The sequence below is a fragment of the Bubalus bubalis genome, chromosome 3 (genome assembly GCF_019923935.1).
Source record: "Bubalus bubalis isolate 160015118507 breed Murrah chromosome 3, NDDB_SH_1, whole genome shotgun sequence".
Lineage (NCBI taxonomy): Eukaryota > Metazoa > Chordata > Mammalia > Artiodactyla > Bovidae > Bubalus > Bubalus bubalis.
This window is the reverse complement of record NC_059159.1, coordinates 19066140-19080782: the sequence shown is the minus strand read 5'-3', so window position 1 is coordinate 19080782 and position 14643 is coordinate 19066140. Positions and strand designations below refer to the sequence as shown.

The window sequence follows — 14643 nt, the reverse complement described above, 5'->3', positions numbered from 1 at the left end:
CTGTGTACCCATCGCCCCTCAGCCCCTTGGAGCTCTGTTCTTCACTCTTAACCATCCTGACAGATGACCTGGTTTCTTGTGTACTCCGTCACCCCATAGGCTCTGAGCTCCCAGAAGACAGGCTGGGTATCCAGTCACCTGGCCCTGTTTCTGCCAATAAAACTGGGCTCCCTGTGGGTTCATGTGTGGGTTGAAGTAAAGGCCTCAGGAAGTTAATGCTGTGCATAGTTTTTCTGCCCTCAGGAAGTTAAGGCTAAGGACAGGACACAGAACATATGGTGTCTCTGGGGACTGAGCTGTAGTCAGCACCTTCAGGCCTGTGGCAAGAAGGCTGCAGAGAGGCTGGGGAGGTCAGGGCAGCCTCAGGCCCCGCTCACAATGACTACTGTGAACCTTGGAGAAGGTCCCTCATGGCCCCACCCACCTTGCCAGCTCCCAACCCTGGGAACCCAGATGTGGGTGCTCAGCCGGGCCGTTGGCGGGGCAATTAAAACACCAGGTGGGTGCCAACACAGTTAATCACACCTGCATTTATAGAGGCGCCTTTCTCTGAGGATCTCCAAGCCCTCGCTGGGCATGATCTCATTGCTTCTCTGGGATCCCCCACCCTGGAATACCACCACGAAGCTGGGGCCAGAGTGGGTAAACAGCAGGGTAAAGGCGGAGCCAGAAACAGCCCAGGCTGCTGCCACACACATGGGCAGGCAGATGTGTGTCCGCTCTGGTGGAGAACGGGGGCCTTCAGTCAACGTGCTGCACGCAGGAGGCCAGCCTGTGACAAGACCTACTGTGTGCCATGTCCTGCTGGGGACCAGAAACCCAACTGAACCCACTCAGGTCCTGCTCTGGAGCCACAGTACATGGGCACACACGAGGCCCTCCAGAGCATGGATGGGGGGCAGCTGGAGCCTCAGGGGTGGGAGATCTGAGCAGGTGTCTCCCAGAGCAGGCGACCTTTGAGGTGGACTTTGAGGGATGAGTCAGAAGGGACTTCCAAGCGGAGGGAACAGCAGGGAAGGGCGAGGAAATGTGAGGGGAATGATGCCTGACACAGAGCCAAACCAGGGCACGGGGTTAGTGGGAGAGGGCAGAAGTCAGCAAACGTTTTTCAGCTGGGAAATGAACCATTTCAGACAGATCCTTTCCTATGGGCAGTGGAGCAGAAGAGGGGACACCAGGTAGGAGGCTAGGCTGGTCTGGGTTAAAGGTCTTGAGATGGTAATTGAAAATGTGAGAATGAGGTGGAGCGTGTGTGTGTGTGTGTATGTATGTGTCTTGAGATGCTAACTGAAAATGTGAGAATGAGGTGGAGAGTGCACGCGCACGCACGTGTGTGTGTGTGTGTGTGTGGACAGGGACAGCCAGGGCGTGCAGTCAGGGCAGGATGGGGACAGGCCGACCCTGAGGGGCCGAGAGGCCACCCGCCTCCACCCAGGAACTGAGGAGAGTTTCTGGGGCCAGGATTGGCCAGCCTCCCTCCCGCCCTCCCCTTCACTGCTGGGAACTCACAGCAGCTAGTGCTGTTTCACGGCCTCATTCCTCCCCCTAGAGGCTCCTGAAAGCAGAGCACTTTGGGTGAATGGTTTTGCAGCTTGAAGGTCTCCATGGTCCCCAGAGTTGTGAAGTCAAGCCCTTGGTCCTCCTCAGGCAGGCATGTGAGCCCTTTTAGGAGCTAGGGAAATCAAATAAGAAAACCCTAACCAAGATTCACTGAAGGCAGCGTTAGGGACCATGCTGTCCTGCTTGGAAGGTGGGGAGAGGCGCTATTACTGAATCACTCCATCTCTGGAGTCAGACACACAGGATCCCAGCCTGGCTCCCCCTCACAAGCTGTGACCTTGAGCAAGTGGTTTCACTTTGCTAAGCCTTAAGTGCCTCATCCATGAAACAGACATAAGACCACCCATCTCAGAGGTGTTCAAACTGTGATAATCAGCTTGATCATATAATTTATTGTCAAAACCAAGGTTGCTGTTTACCCGGGGAGAGCCAAGAAATCTGTATGGTGATCTGAGTAAAGATGGATATAAAAACAATCTGAGTATTCTAAAGCTCTGGGCCCATATGTACGGAGTTAGTGTTGTTAATGCAGATGCTGAGCAGAGCTGTTGGAACTCCAGTGTGACCTGCCAGTATTTCCTGGGCTGGGGTCTGGTCTCCAGCCAACATCAGAGAGCCCTGTTCAGTCCATTTCCCTGATTGATTCATTCGCCTCGGACCTGGCCGACTCAAGATAGTCCAGAAAGTGGGAAAATGCAGATCTGGGGTTCAGCTGGGGGCCGGCTCCCCAGTCAGAGGGTATCCACAGGGGCCATCCCAACCCGGGGCTGGGGACTGGCCCAACACCTTCTCTGCACCAAGATCATGACTCTGGGCAAACCCTGTTTATCAGAGCAGTGAAGGGCCTATTTATAGCCTCAGCTGCTCCTTTCTCTGGGTCACGGGTGAGGGGGCAGGGTGGCTCCTCAGAGCAAGGGTGGCAGTCAGGCGAGGGAACCAGCCCTGCCCAGCTGCTGCGGCCCAGACTCCTGGATCCCCCGCCCTGGGCCCCCCTGCCATGGCGGAGGAGACCTTCCCCTTCACCTCCTCCACCCTGCGCTCTCTCCGCCTGCAGCGGGAGTGGCTGGAATGGGAGGACCGGCGGCGGGCAGCAGCCCAGCAGTGCCGGAGCCAAAGATGCCCCCCAAGTTCCCAGGCCCGGCTCACTAGGCCACGCCGCTCCTGCCGGGACCCAGCTGTGCACAATGCCCTGTTCTCCGGTGAGCTACAGCAGATCCAAGCCCTGTTCCAAGATGAAGACGCTGCCAACATGATTGTGGAGACTGTGAGCAACCAGCTGGCCTGGTCAGCTGAACAGGGTAAGGAGCACCTGGTGGGGGCAGAAGTGGAGGGGTAGGCAGGAAGGTAGGGGTGGGGATGGGAGAGAGCCTGGGCCCAATCTCCCCTCTCCAGCCCAGAGAATAGACCATCCCCTCCCACTGCCCATTTTAGATCCCTCCTAAACAGAGCTGAGGCATGCTTAGTGGTTTGTATGTCTTTTCAGAATTAAAGTTATATTAACATGTTGTTGGAATTACATAGAAATACATGTATGTGTGCCAAGTCCGACTCTTTGCAACTCTATGGACTGTAACCCGCCAGGCTCCTCTATCCATGGGATTCTCCAGGCAAGAATACTGGAGTGGGTTGCTATTTCCTTCTCCAGGGGATCTTCAAGACCCAGGGATCGAACCCGTGTCTCTTGAGTCTCTTGTATTGGCAGGAGGGTTCTTTACCACTAGCACCACCTGGGAAGCCCACAAAAAAATACAGTTACATTCTAATGCAATTTTTTCCTCTGGATATATATGCACACAAATATTTTTTCTCTCATAGAATGAAATTATACACCAGATGCTATTTATAGCCTGATTTTTTTCATGTAACATGTTTCTGTGGCAATAACCATTAAGTCCGTATAATATTTTAAATAGATGCATAAATTCTATTGTATGGTTGGCCCATGATTTATACAGTGTTAGTCTCTCAGTCATGTCTGAGTCTTTGAGACCCCACCAGGCTCTTCTGTGCATGGGATTTTCCAGGCAAGAATACTGGAGTGGGTTGCCATTTCCTTCTCCAGGGGATCTTCCCAACCCAAGGATCAAACATGGGTCTTCTGCATTGCAGGCAGATTCTTTACCATCTGAGCCACCCAGGGAAACCCAATAGATTGGTTAGATTAGATTCCTTTTTAAAAAAATCTACTTTAAATAACAATATGACCAACATCTTTGTATCCTTAGGATCTAACTATCTGCCAATAAAAACTAATTAAAAAAAAAGATCACTCCATTCTTAAGACTGACAAGGAGAAAAGACCAAAAAAAGACCAGACAAAAAAAGAGGAAAAAAAAACCAACACACACAAAAAAGAAAAACTGATTAACAGGAAATTGCCTCAACCCTCACCTATGGATTTGGGGGTTCAAAATCCTTGAAGAATTTATGCTGTTAGTCACCACTGGCTCCAAGGTCCTTTAGCTGCTAGAGATGTGACCCCACCCAGGGCATCTCGGTCTCATTCTGCAGCATGTCCCCCATCTCCCAAATGGAATTTGGCCTTAATTTCAATCTTAATAAAAAACAAAGCATGTTTTACCCAAGATTTAGGAAACCCAGGGATTCGCTTCCCTACAATGCAAACAACTGACAGTCTGACATTAGGCATCTATGTCCTTCAAACAAGACCTTGGCTATTTCTACAATTTGGATCCAACACCAGTCCTATGATCAACCCCTCCTCCTGCCCTTCCTTTCCCCACTCCCACCTCTTATCCCTCGCCCTCCACCCTTCCCCACACTTTCACCCCACCCTCCCCACCCCAGGAATATCCTAGGACTTCTTCAGCTTTCCTCTGGCTACTCCCCAAGTCAGTTCCAGGCCCTCCTGTGCATAACTCCTTCCCCTCCCAAATATTAGAGCGCCTAAGTTAACAAAAAGAGCCAAGGACTCCACCAGCAGCTCAAAGACCCAGAAGTTTCCTCAATAGGATTCACCTCCTTAGCTGCCCTTGTAGTTTTAAAGAGCAATTAAGGGAATTTGCTGGCAGTCTAGTGGTTAGGACTCAGCACTCTTACTGCCAGGGCCCAGGTTCAATCCCTGGTCAGGGAACTAAGATCCCACAAGCTGCTCAGTAGGGCCAAAAAAAAGAGCAATTAAATGTTTCTTTCTATGACACATACGTTTTTCACAGACTGACAAACTGTTCTAAAAGGCTGTTCCAGGTTACACTCTTAACTGGGGGCTTGAGGGAGCCCCTCTCCACAGGTACAGATAGGCACAGGTTTGTGCTCAGCCCAACATGCAGAGTTGTACACGACAGCATGCCCTGCCCCCTGGCCTCATACACACCCCGCTAAAACTGCCTGCTCTCTCCAGGGTTCTGGGTGCTGACCCCCAAGGCCAAGCACACTGCACCTCTCACCATTGTTGCTGCCCGAGGCTACACCAACTGCGCCCGCTACCTGATCCGGCAGGGAGCTGAGCTGGATGCTCGGGTTGGGGGCCGGGCAGCCTTGCACGAGGCCTGTGCCCGGGCCCAGTTCGACTGTGTGCAGTTGCTGGTGACCTTCGGCGCCAAGGTCAACGTGTTGTCCGAGGAAGGCACAACCCCCTTGCACCTCTGCACAGTCCCCGAGTCCTTACAGTAGGTGTCCAGGGGTTGAGATGGTTTTGGGAGGCGGAGTGTGTGCATGTGTGCATGTGTGTGTGTGTCTCCAGCTCACATAACAGAAAACATCTCCTTGTAGCAGCTTGGGAGACAGGTCACATTCTATGAGGATAAAACTGAGACTCAGAAAGGTTTAGTGACCTCTCCAAAGTCACATAGCTAAGCCCAGGAAGCAGAAGCCTTGTTGTTTTGGGGGAAAACTCTCTTCAACTGCAGTTTCCTATTGCCTGGGAACCCTTTGCAGCCACATTCCTAGTTGTTTAGAGGTAGGCATCAAGAAAGATCTGACCCAGTGTTTTCCCATCTTAATATGAGGCACACCTCCTCTTCCCACCTTTTTAAGGTCAACAGGTTCTTGGACCCTCTACATGATGGTATTTGCACTTTTACAAGTCAGGCCCAGAGATAGAGCTGGCGAGGGTAAGGAGTCAAGGGCTCCTGGAAGACATTCCACAGCCTCATTGCTGGGGCCCTCTCCCCACGTAGATCTAGATCAGTGATGGACCCAGAAATGATCCAAAATTTCCAGTCCTTTCTTGAGTTTTTATGGGCACGTGATGTACTTTCTAGCAGACTTGATCCTTTTTTCCCCCAATTTTTTATTTTATTTATTTCTGGCTGCACTGGGTCTCCCTTGCTGCCTAACAGCTTTCTCTAGTTGTGGTGAGTAGGGGCTACTCTCTAGTTGCAGCACTTGGGCTTCTCATTGGGGTGGCTTCTCTTGTTGAAGAGCACAGGCTCTAGGCGTGCAGGCTTCAGTAGCTGTGGCACGTGGGCTCAGTAGTTGTGGCACACAGGCTTAGTTGCTCCGTGGCATGTGGAATCTTCCTGGAACAGGAATCAAACCCATGTCCCCTGCATTGGCAGGTAAATTCCAACCACCGGACCACCAGGGAAGTCCAGACTTAATCCTTTTAAGTGAAATGAGAATGGAACCTGACTGAGCGAGCTTCTTGGAGTTATTTAAATTTAGTGCATACAATAGAAACAAAAATTAGTCTATGATTAGAATTTACCAAGGAAATTAATTTATGTAGTTTGTGGCTGGCTAGATGCTGCTCAACTCTTGGTCCCTGAGCATGCACTGAAGGGAGCTGGAACTCTGTTTTGGGGAATGACCCTTGGTCATCAGGGTTTCACTGGAGTCTGATGGATCTGCTCCTGAGTTTCCAGTGGCTACTGTTCTGGCTTTTTAAATTACTGTTAGTTTAGTGTCATCATTAATTTAGTTTGCAAGAATGTTTGGTTTACCCCGTGGTGGTTTAACGATGCATATTTGCCTCAACAGTTGACCTATAATTTTTCCAGGAACTAGAAGACTGAACCAGTGTTCCCTAAAGCTGTGCTCCCTATAGACCATGCTCCCTAAAATCTGGTTTGGGTTTGGTTGTTTTCTCTAGAGGGAGTGGAGTAAGGGGGACACCCAAGTGCCTTTCCTTTGCTGGAGTGGGTGTGGTTGGCCAAGAAGGGTGGTCTTTATATTTGGGAAGCCCTTCATGTTTGGAGGCAGGAAGAAAATACTAATTAGGACTTTGGATTTTTTTTTTTTACTTTAACTAATTAGGACTTCTATTTCTATTTTCTTTTGTGGTGGGGGGGAAGGGTTACACTCAATTTTCTATGCTTCATAGTGTACAGATTAGTGGGTTTTCAAGACTTTTTTTGAAAAGTGGCTATCAAAATATTAGGAGAGACCACTCATAAATGATTCAGAGCCAGGCCTTGGGGTCCCAATCTGATGGGGGAGTCAGGTTAGATTCTGGGAGGCACAGTCTCAGGCAGTGAGTATTAATTACCCTGCAGTCACTAACTTGCTGTGTGTCCTGAGCTGCACCACAACCTTTCTGGGCTGAAAACCGAAATGTTCCAGGTGGCTTGGATGGGCCTTCCTCCTCTTCTGTCTAGTCACGGGGCCTCCATGAGTCTGGCGGTGGTCACCAGGCTCACCTGAGCCAAGAGGGGTGGGAAGAAGGGGTCACGGATGACAGGATTTGCCTCGGGGGCCTTGTACCCTGTCCCCAGGTGCGCCAAGCTGCTGCTGGAGGCCGGAGCGACTGTGAACTTGGCCGCGCGAGACAGTGAGGTGACGCCCCTGCACGTGGCCGCGGCACGCGGCCTGGAGAAGCATGTGGCTCTCTACCTGGAGCACGGCGCCGATGTGAACCTGCGCACCAGCCAGGGTGAGACGGCCCTGAACGCGGCGTGCGCTGGGGCCGAGGGGCCAAGCAGCAGCCGTCGCCACCAGGCCGCCGCGCGCCGGCTTCTGGAGGCTGGGGCCGATGCCCGGGCGGCCGGACGCAAGCGCCACACGCCGCTGCACAACGCCTGTGCCAACGGCTGCGGGGGCCTGGCCGAGCTGCTGCTGCGCCACGGGGCCTGTGCTGCGGTCCCCAACGGAGCGGGCCACACGCCCATGGACTGCGCACTGCAGGCTGTCCAGGACGCCCCCAACTGGGAGCCCGAGGTCCTCTTTGCCGCGCTGCTGGACTATGGGGCCCAGCCTGTACGCCCAGAGGTGAGAGGCTCCTGGTGGGCAGGGGTGCCTGGAACTGGAATTGCCCAGCCACCGGGGAAGAGAAGCCAAAAGATAGAGCCCATCGTCTATGCCAGAGGTCGGTCCCCATCTTGGGAAGGACCAGCGAGAGTTATGGAGGAGAATGTCCAACAGAGAAAAAAGCCCCCAAGGAGATTGGAACACACTTAAAATGTGGGATAAACTGAGGCTAGAGAAGGATTAGGAGGGACTCAGATCTTGGCATCTCAAATTTGGATATAACTATAGTGGCCCAGGCTGGTTGGTAGAAGCATGGTGCCCTTAAGAATCTCTTCTGGTTTCTAGATGCTGAGACACTGTGCCAACTTCCCTCGGGCCCTAGAAGTCCTGCTTAATGCCTACCCTTGTGTCCCATCCTGTGATACCTGGGTGGAGGCCGTGCTTCCTGAGTTGTGGCAGGTATGTCCACCCCACCAGCACAGCTCCTTCCTGGGCTCTGAGGGAGGTAGAGAGGAAGGGTGAACCCTAGGCCTATACCCCCAGGATGGGCTTCCTGGAAGCAGGAGCAAGGGGAACCCTGGGCTGGAGGAGGATGGGCAGAGTGAAACCTCTGGGTACCCTGCCCCCTGGCAGCTTAGAACAACCTTTAATTACACACACCTCTCTAGCCTCTCTCTTACCTGCATCAGTATAGACATTTATCAGGCATCTCTGACTCAGTAGACAGCACTGTTGGAGTGGGGGGAGGTGGGTGTAGACATGGCTGAGACCCTGCCCTGCAGTGTGGTCTCAGCTCCCGTGACCCCTGCAGGGCCTTTGGTTCTGAATCTGAGTCCTGTGAGATACGCTACATGCCCAGGTGGATCCATATTGTAGAATCTCAGGGCCCCACCACTAGGTTGTCCCCAGAGGGAAGGGTGTTGGGCCATCTGACCCTGTTCCACTCCTGGCCTAGGAGCACGAAGCCTTCTATAGCTCGGTCCTGAGCATGGTGAACCAGCCAAGACGGCTGCAGCACCTGGCCCGGCTGGCTGTGCGTGCTCAGCTGGGTAGCCGTTGCCGAGAGGCTGCCTCCTGCCTCCCACTGCCCCCGCTCCTCAAGGACTACTTGTTGCTGCGTGTGGAGGGGCGTATCCAGTGAGCCCCATGCCCAGCCACTCCCAGAGCTTGTCCTTCCCCCTCCATCAGTCATCCCTCCCAACCCTGGAGGACTTGTCTCTGACCTTCTTGTCCACACTCTCGTCCACATGTCCTTCGGGGCCAGCTCATCCATTTATTGGCTTCTTGAGCCACCTGCTGACCTCAAGCCCGACCTGAACTTCAGCTCCTCTCTCTAATGGGAAGGTCTGCAGATTCAACCTTTGCCCGCATCCTCCTCCTTTGCCTAAGTGGATGATGGCCCCTCCATCCAGGCAGACCCCAAGCCACGAGGAAGTAATCTTGTCATCCCCTCTCCCCTGCTCCTCATGTACCCATTCAGCCTCCTAAAGAGGGACAGACTCTGCCTCTAGCTGTACTGCCAATGCCCGATCTACCTTTGTCACCTTGAGGGAGGACCTCACTGACTGGTCTTGAAATCCCCATGCCCTGCAAGGATGCTGGAATGACCTTTGGGAATCAGAGCTCCGATCATGACCTTCAGTGGCTCTACACTACCTTCAGGCTAATATCAAAACTCAACAAGGCAGAATAAGTATTTAGTCCCTGCCTCCGCCAAGCTCTCTGGCCTCCTGATCTTGCTTTCCCCTTCTAAGGCCCCTGTAACCCAGCCTTAGCAAATGAGTTACTGGATTGCCAGATATGAGCGTCTCCCCTTAGCTTCCACGCACCTACTTGTGCTGTTCCCTCTGCTTGGTCTACCTTTCCCACATCTTTTTTTGCCTTGGTTGAAGCTGATATGATCCTCAAGACTCAGCCCAATAGCCCTCTCTCTGCAGAGCCTATTTCGACTCCAGTAGGTAGCCTTCCTTGGTATTGTACTTATTTATTTAGGAACCTATATCTGCCCCAATGACACTGAGACTGGACTATATTCCTTAAACAGGCCTTTCAGGAAATGGCTGTTGAGGGAGAAAGAAATGCATGATGTCCATGACCCATTTATGGTTGTGTTCCCCACCCCCCAGTGATGCACAGTGTCTTAAACTATAGTCTTGTGGTCTTTGAGGATCTGTGACAGGAGAACCAGCCATCAGCTTTCCCCTACTCTCTCTCACTTCCTGCTCTGGTCCCAGAGGCAAAATTACCACTATTCATCCTTAAGAGGAAGCTTTTTAAGCTAAGCCAGTTTTTATGAATGCAAACAAATGATTTGTGCACAGACCAAAGCATGGCTGTTGTTAGGTTGAAATATGCCTGAGATACCTATCGCTCCGTGTTTATTCCCCATCCTTTGTACTCTTCTGTATCCCCAAGTTTTCTGCACAGATCAGTTGTTACTCTTGTGATAGGAAAAAGGGTGTAAGAACAACACAGGAGGACTTCCCTGGTGGTCCAATGGTTAAGAATCCACCAGCCAATGCAGGGAACAAGGGTTTGATCCCTGGTCAGGGAAGATCCCATGTGCCTAGGGACAACTAAGCCCATGTGCCACAACTACTGAGCCCACGCACCAAGAGCCCATGCTCTGCAACACTAGAAGCCACCTCAATGAGAAGCCCACACACTGCAGCTAGAGAGTAGCCTCTGCTTGCCGCAACTAGAAAAAGCCAGTGTGCAGCAACGAAGACCCAGCACAACCAAAAGGAATTAATTACTTAATTTTAAAATTGTGTGTGTGTGTGTGTGTGTGTGTGTGTGTGTGTTTAAGTACAACAACAGGAACCTTTCCAGACCCTGAACTTGCAGTACCCACTGGAGGAGGTGGCTGTCAGCAGCCTGTTCTCCTGTCCCTTTGCTGAAGTGAGGGACTCTGGGCTCTCTACTCTCACTGCCATGTGGAGTCACATGATAGAGAGAGATGGATCAGGAGTCCTGGGTCAGCCTCTTGCAGCTGCTGCCCATCCTCCCCTCCTCTGCAGAGAGTTGCATCTGTAGGTATTTCCTTTCAATAACTAGAAGATAGTCTTTGACCTCTTTATACAGAGTAGCAACCTCTCCTTTCTGGATGAAATTTTTGCTTTAATTTCACAGATCCAAAAGGCCAAGTGAAGATAGAGAAGTACCCTCTAGTCCTGGGGCCAAGCCAGGAGCCTCACTCTCAGGGGAGGATACTCAGCTGTCTCCCCCTTTAGAGCAGGCAGACCGCAGTAAGCGTGGCTTTTTCTGTTGTTGTTACAATGACAAGATACCCAATTTAAAAAGTCCCAAAGACGCATGTGATTATGTATCTGATTTTGGGATGAGATGTTTCTATGTAAAAGCATAGAAGAAAAAAGACTCATCTGGATACAGACTTATCTGGATACAGAAAAAAATTTAAATTTGGTTATAAAAGCACTGAATCATAAACACAAGTAAAAGGCAAAATGTTGACAAAAGTATCTGCCACTAAAAGATTTCATTTTCTTGATTTCTAAGGGCAGGAATGACATCTCTTTTATTTACCATTGCTGACTTGGTGCTTGTACAGTGTCTTGCAGAGAGTGGACGCACAAATATCTGTCAAAGTAATGAATGGTCATGCTCAGCCTCACCAGTAATTAAGGAAATGCAAATTAAAACAACAATAAGATATAATTCTCTTACTAGATTGAGGGACTGTTTTTTCTGGCTGTGCCAACACAGTTTGCAGGATCTTAGTTCCCTGACCAGGGATTGAATCGGGCCACTGTGGTGAAAGCACCGAGTCCTAACCACTGGACCACGAGGGAATTCCTGCGGGGGGTACATTTTAAAGACTAATACGCAGTACCTGTGATGATTTGGAGACACAAGTTCTTGCTCATCCTAGGGGGTCAGAAAGGAAACTGCCTCTTTGATGGGCAATTAAGCAATGCCCTTCAATTGCTCCCCAGTTACACCAAAGGCTGGTACACATGGCAGTATTCATCCCAGCCTTGCTTGCAACAACTCGACATGTGGGAAATGGTAAACAAATCCACACTGTGGAATATAATTCAGTCCTTACAAAGGGTATACCCGCAGCAGGAGAGATCTGGGCATAGAGTCCAAGTGACGAGCACATGTACTGCCTTGGGAAAGATTACCAAGACTATTACCAAGGTTGAAATATAACATGTACAGCAAGCAAAACCAAACCTCATGATTGGAGCTGAATAGAAAAAGGCCTGAAAGGCAGATGCCCAAGAATTTCCTCTGAGGAGAGAGGAACTGTGCCAGTGGGGCTTTTTATGGTCTGCATTTGAATTTTTGACAAAGGGGTGTACCCATGGATTCTTGGGAAATTTAAAGAAAAATTGAAGGGAAGAGAAGGCAAAAGGCCTAAATTGTTAATTTACAAGGTGGTTGATGACACATGACAAATGTGCTAGCTTACCAGCGATCCAGTGAATGTAAATTAAAGGAGCAGACACCCCTCTGCCTAGCAAAGGGGCAAACGTGAAACAACTTATCTAGTGGTCAGGGAAGGAGTACTTTCTGATTTTTTTATAAAATGGATTTACTATAAATGTATTCAGTTAAGGCAACATCCAAGATTCACAGATACATTCATCACTCCGTAGCCATCATAATTTGACATAAAGGTATAAAAATACCCAAGTTCAATATTTTAGGGAAAATAAACAGATAAGGATCTAAGACCCACTGAAATGTTAATTTTAAATGATTATTACATATAAGAGGCCAGCTTTAGACAGTGATGTAGTCCCAACTAAGTCTTCATTCTTTCCTTTCTTTTCTCCTCATAATTCCTCCACTGTCAAAAACCTAACCCCAGGGCTTTCCTGGTGGTACAGTGATTTAAGAATCTGTCTGCCAATGCAGGGTATATAGGTTCGGTCCCTGCTGTAGGAAGATCCCACATGCCACAGAACAACTAAACCCAGGCACCACAATCACTGAATCTGGGCTCTAAACCCCACGAGCTGCACACTAGAGCCTGTGCTCTGAAACAAGAGAAGCGACCATAATAACAAGCCCACATACGGTAATGAAGAGTAGTCCCCGCTCACTGCAAATAGAGAAAGCCTGCATGCAGCAACGAAGCTCCACCACAGCCAAATTATATATATGTATGTGTATATACATATATGTATAATAAATCTTGAAAAGCCCTAATCCCAAAAGTCCCTCTTTCAAAAGGTGGCCCTAGTGGTAAAGAACCCGTCTCCCAATGCAGAAGATGCAAGATGCGGGTTTGATCCCTGGGTCAGGAAGATCCCCTGGAGGAGGCCATGGCAACCTATTCCATATTCTTGCCTGGAGAATCCCATGCACAGAGGAGTCTGCGGGCTACCATTCATAGGGTTGCAAAGAGTCAGAGTGACTTAGCATAGCAGGACTCAGAACACCCTTAACTGCATCCTGTCCTTTGCTGTACACATTCACAAAATGCATCCCTAGCTCTTCCCCCATCTTCTCTGAATTGCATCTATCATTCGTTTAATAAATTTTTATCAAGTATTTGCTGCATGCAGGCACTGGATAGACTTTGGGAATACTGGAATAAAAACAAAACTTAGTTCCTGCCCTCACAGAATTTGGTAAGACAGAAAAATGAAAAATGACATGTAGCGTGGGGAATGTGGGGAATGCTATATAACACAGGGTGCATATCCCTAATCCTGAATAAATGGATCAGGTATCCGGGGCTGTAGGCAAGACAGATTTCCCACATCCTCTGCAGGGCAAGCCCTAGTTGCTGGCTCAGCCCTTCCTGGCTTCAGAGGCCACTGCTCAGTCATTGATTCCCTTCTCAGATTGCATTTATCTTCACTTCTCCCCTTCTCCTCTGTTCTTTCCTCGTGGCTTATACACATCTTTAGGATTCTCCTATTTCTCTAAACTTCCCCCATCTATTCCCTGTTCCTCTCTAGCCTCTACACTGTTTGGGGGGACAAGAAGATTATTAGGGCTCTCCTGACACAGCTGAAGCGACTTAGCAGCAGCAGCAGCACACTGTTGATAGGCATGAAAATAGGTACAACCTTCTAGAGAACAACGCAGCACCATAGAGCAAAAATCTTAAAAATGTGAACATCCTTTGACCCAGCAATTCTCTTTCCAGGAATTTATCCTAGGGGAAAAAAAAAATTATGGGTGTGTACAAATAACTGTCATCAAAGATGTTTATCAAAGTGCAGTTTAAAAACAAAGTAGTGGGCTTTCCTGATGGCTCAGATGGTAAAGGATCGACCTGCAATGCAGGAAACCGGGGTTGGATCCCTGGTTTGGGAAGATCCTCTCAAGAAGGGAATGGCTACCCACTCCAGTATTCTTGCCTGCTGCAACTACTGAAGCCCACGTGCCCTAGAGCCAGTGCCCCACAAGAAAAGTGACTGCGATGAGAAGCCCGAGCACTGCAAAGAATAGCCCCTGCTTACCCCAACTAAAGAAAAGCCTGCACAACAAAAAAGACCCAGCCCAAACAAAAATAAAACAACAACAACAAAGTAGTAAACTTCCCTGGCGGTCCAGTGGTTGAGACACTGCTTTTCCAACGCTAGGACTGTGGGTTCTATCCCTGAGCTAAGATCCGACATGCTATGCAGCATGGCCAAAGAAACAAAACAAAAAGCAGCAAAGTACTGAAAACAATCTGAATGTCTGTCCAAATGAGACAATGAATTTAAAAGTTACAGTGCAGCATGGAAGGTAATACTGCTGAATATCTATTTAAACTATTCTCTGATGCTCTAAAAATATTCGTTGACAAGTGTGGAATGCTTTCTTAAATTAATACTTTATTGGAATATAGTTGATTTAACAATGTTGTGTTAGTTTCTGCTGTATAGAAAAGTGAATCAGTTATGCATAACATATATCCAGTCCTTTTTAGATTCTAATACCATATAGGTTATTACAGAGTATTGA

At 49.5% G+C, this 14643-nt stretch overlaps 1 protein-coding gene across 2 annotated transcripts; it reads left to right on the top strand.

Moving 5' to 3' along the window:
• The first annotated feature begins 2290 nt into the window (after positions 1-2290).
• ASB16 (ankyrin repeat and SOCS box containing 16) lies at positions 2291-13823 on the top strand. 2 transcript variants are annotated; one of them, XM_006060566.4, is made up of 5 exons: positions 2291-2858; positions 4922-5189; positions 7236-7728; positions 8053-8166; positions 10840-13823. In XM_006060566.4, the coding sequence occupies exons 1-5, from the start codon at positions 2558-2560 to the stop codon at positions 10855-10857; spliced, it is 1194 nt and encodes a 397-aa protein (XP_006060628.3). In that variant the 5' UTR covers positions 2291-2557; the 3' UTR covers positions 10858-13823. The 2 variants fall into 2 exon arrangements, with proteins under 2 accessions (XP_006060628.3, XP_006060627.3); XM_006060565.4 differs by lacking the exon at positions 10840-13823 and adding an exon at positions 8663-10195 and having other exon boundaries at positions 2298-2858.
• Positions 13824-14643: the final 820 nt, after the last annotated feature.